Source organism: Chaetodon auriga, chromosome 8 (assembly GCF_051107435.1).
Source record: "Chaetodon auriga isolate fChaAug3 chromosome 8, fChaAug3.hap1, whole genome shotgun sequence".
Lineage (NCBI taxonomy): Eukaryota > Metazoa > Chordata > Actinopteri > Chaetodontiformes > Chaetodontidae > Chaetodon > Chaetodon auriga.
The window spans coordinates 21,951,450-21,953,389 of record NC_135081.1 but is presented as its reverse complement, the minus strand read 5'-3'; the positions used below and the strand labels follow the sequence as shown (position 1 = coordinate 21,953,389).

The 1,940-nt window shown below is 48.6% G+C and overlaps 1 protein-coding gene across 1 annotated transcript; it reads right to left on the bottom strand.

The window, feature by feature from the left end:
• On the bottom strand, positions 1–1,267 carry tnfb (tumor necrosis factor b (TNF superfamily, member 2)). The gene is made up of 4 exons (XM_076737217.1): positions 1,082–1,267; positions 921–975; positions 746–805; positions 1–468 (listed from the first exon to the last, which is right to left on the bottom strand). The coding sequence occupies exons 1-4, from the start codon at positions 1,265–1,267 to the stop codon at positions 11–13; spliced, it is 759 nt and encodes a 252-aa protein (XP_076593332.1). The 3' UTR covers positions 1–10.
• Between the last annotated feature and the right edge of the window lie 673 nt (positions 1,268–1,940).

The following is a 1,940-nucleotide window of genomic DNA, read 5'->3' as shown; positions in this document are numbered from 1 at the left end:
AAGAGTCATTTCAAAGTGCAAACACACCAAAGAAAGTCTTGCCCTCGTCGGTCTCCAGCTCTGACAGCTGGTTGGTTTCTGTCCACAGTTTGTCTCCTCTGTTCAGCTGAAACACTGCGCCCAGATAAATGGTGTTGTACCAGCCCTGCCCGTCTCCGTAGCTGTCCTCCTGAGCGGTACTTTGACACGCCGACCTCACCGCGCTCATCAGGGAGGCTTTGCTGCCTATGGAGTCCGAGTAGCGCCAGATCCTGTGGCTCAGAGGTGTGAGGTGTTTTCCCGCTCCCTCCTCGTCGGCATCGCTGCAGGAGACTCTGAACGACGCCTGGCTGTAGACGAAGTAGAGGCCGGTCTGGGGGATGACGATCTGGTTGTTCACCAGTCGGAAGCCGCCCTGAGCGAACGCCTGGCCTTGACCGTTCTTCCACTCCAGCTGGTCTTTCAGACTCTCGTCATCGTCGTAGCTACCTGGAAACAGAGCAAGAAGAAGCTGTTAGAGTCTTGAAAAACTCGTTAAACACAGGAATCAATAATTAACAGGTGTTTTATTAGGAAAGAGCAAAGAAGGATTGGCTGCAGTCAATGAATAACGTATGCAAGGACTTCCTTATAGTGCTCCTGTACTTCTAAAGCAGAAGCAAAAAAATCACACAAGTGGAAGACAGAGTTTGAAAGGCTCCTTTGATAGCTGAGATCATGAGCCCGTTGTTTGCTGAGGACCAAATCAAGGTAAGCTGTGACTCACCTTCTAAATGGATGGCTGCCTTGGCTTTGCTGCTGATGCGCCTCAGCGTGTAGTGGGGATCTGAGGGGAGGAAGACAGTGTGAGCTTGTCTCAAGTAATCCACAAAGACTCAAATATATCTCACAAAACCCCATAGTTTTTTTTTGTAAACGAGCACCCATGCATATATAATCACCTGTTTTCTCAGCAGTGTTCTTCTCGATTAGTGCTTCCGTTTGGCCCGATTGAGTCTGCGAGGAAGGAAGACAAGCAGATTAGAGATATAAATACAGAAACGTTCTTTTTTTCTGTCAGAAAATACAGGGCTTTAAAAGATTTCTGAACAAAACTGCTTACCATTTCTGGCTGTCCATTCCAGTACCAAGCAAACAGCAGGACGCCTCCGAAACAAAGGGCCACAAAGAGAAGGGCCCCGGAGACCTTCCATATCCAGCCCGTAGATGACTTCTTTTCTACCAAAACCACCGTCCTCTCCTCAAGACCCATCTCCACGTCACCTGGTGCGGTCGTGTACGCCACCATACTGTGCACAGCTCTGGTCTTGGTCTTCACCGCTTGCAGTTTAGAAATATCTAAAGACAGAACACTTGGTTGGATGCTGCGTCTTCAGGTGCTCCCAGTGCTCTGTGGTGATGCTTCTGTCTTTGTGTTGCTATTGTGTTAGAGTGAACTTCTGCCAGAGAGCTTGTAGTATTTATGCTGTGGCAGCTGCTTCTGCAGAAGGGAAACTCCAGTGATGTCACTCTGTAAGCGGAGACAGTGCGAGAGGCAGCAGCAGAGCAACCTGGGCCACGGAGAGAAAAGAGCCGCGGCCGGGAGGGAAAGAGAAGTCACAGAATTTTTAGTGTAGTTTCACCAGAGCGCGGAACCCAACGGGAGTCGCGGTTTCAGGATGGGAAAGTGGTTGGTCGCTACTTTTGGGTTCTGAAAAATTACACAGTGTTGTAACGCACGCACACAGTCGTTCATGCACAGACACAAATACTGTACACACTGAGACAGACACAAAGTCATAAACACATAAACACATACTGAGCTCATTACCGACTTGAACCACCCACAGAATGTAAGCTCTGTCTGTGACTGCTGAGGTTTACACATAAATCCACGGCTCACCAACATTTTGAGGTCGCATCTGACCAGATGTTTTGAAACACCACAAAAATGTGAGATTGTGTAAACAATCCACCTGTTC

Coding starts and splice junctions, on each gene's coding strand:
- tnfb (XM_076737217.1), bottom strand. CDS start 1,267: ATGGTGGCGTACACGACCGCACCAGGTGACGTGGAGATGGGTCTTGAG. Junction 806..920: donor GAACACTGCTGAGAAAACAG/GTGATTATATAT, acceptor TCCTCCCCTCAG/ATCCCCACTACACGCTGAGG. Junction 469..745: donor GGCAGCCATCCATTTAGAAG/GTGAGTCACAGC, acceptor CTCTGTTTCCAG/GTAGCTACGACGATGACGAG.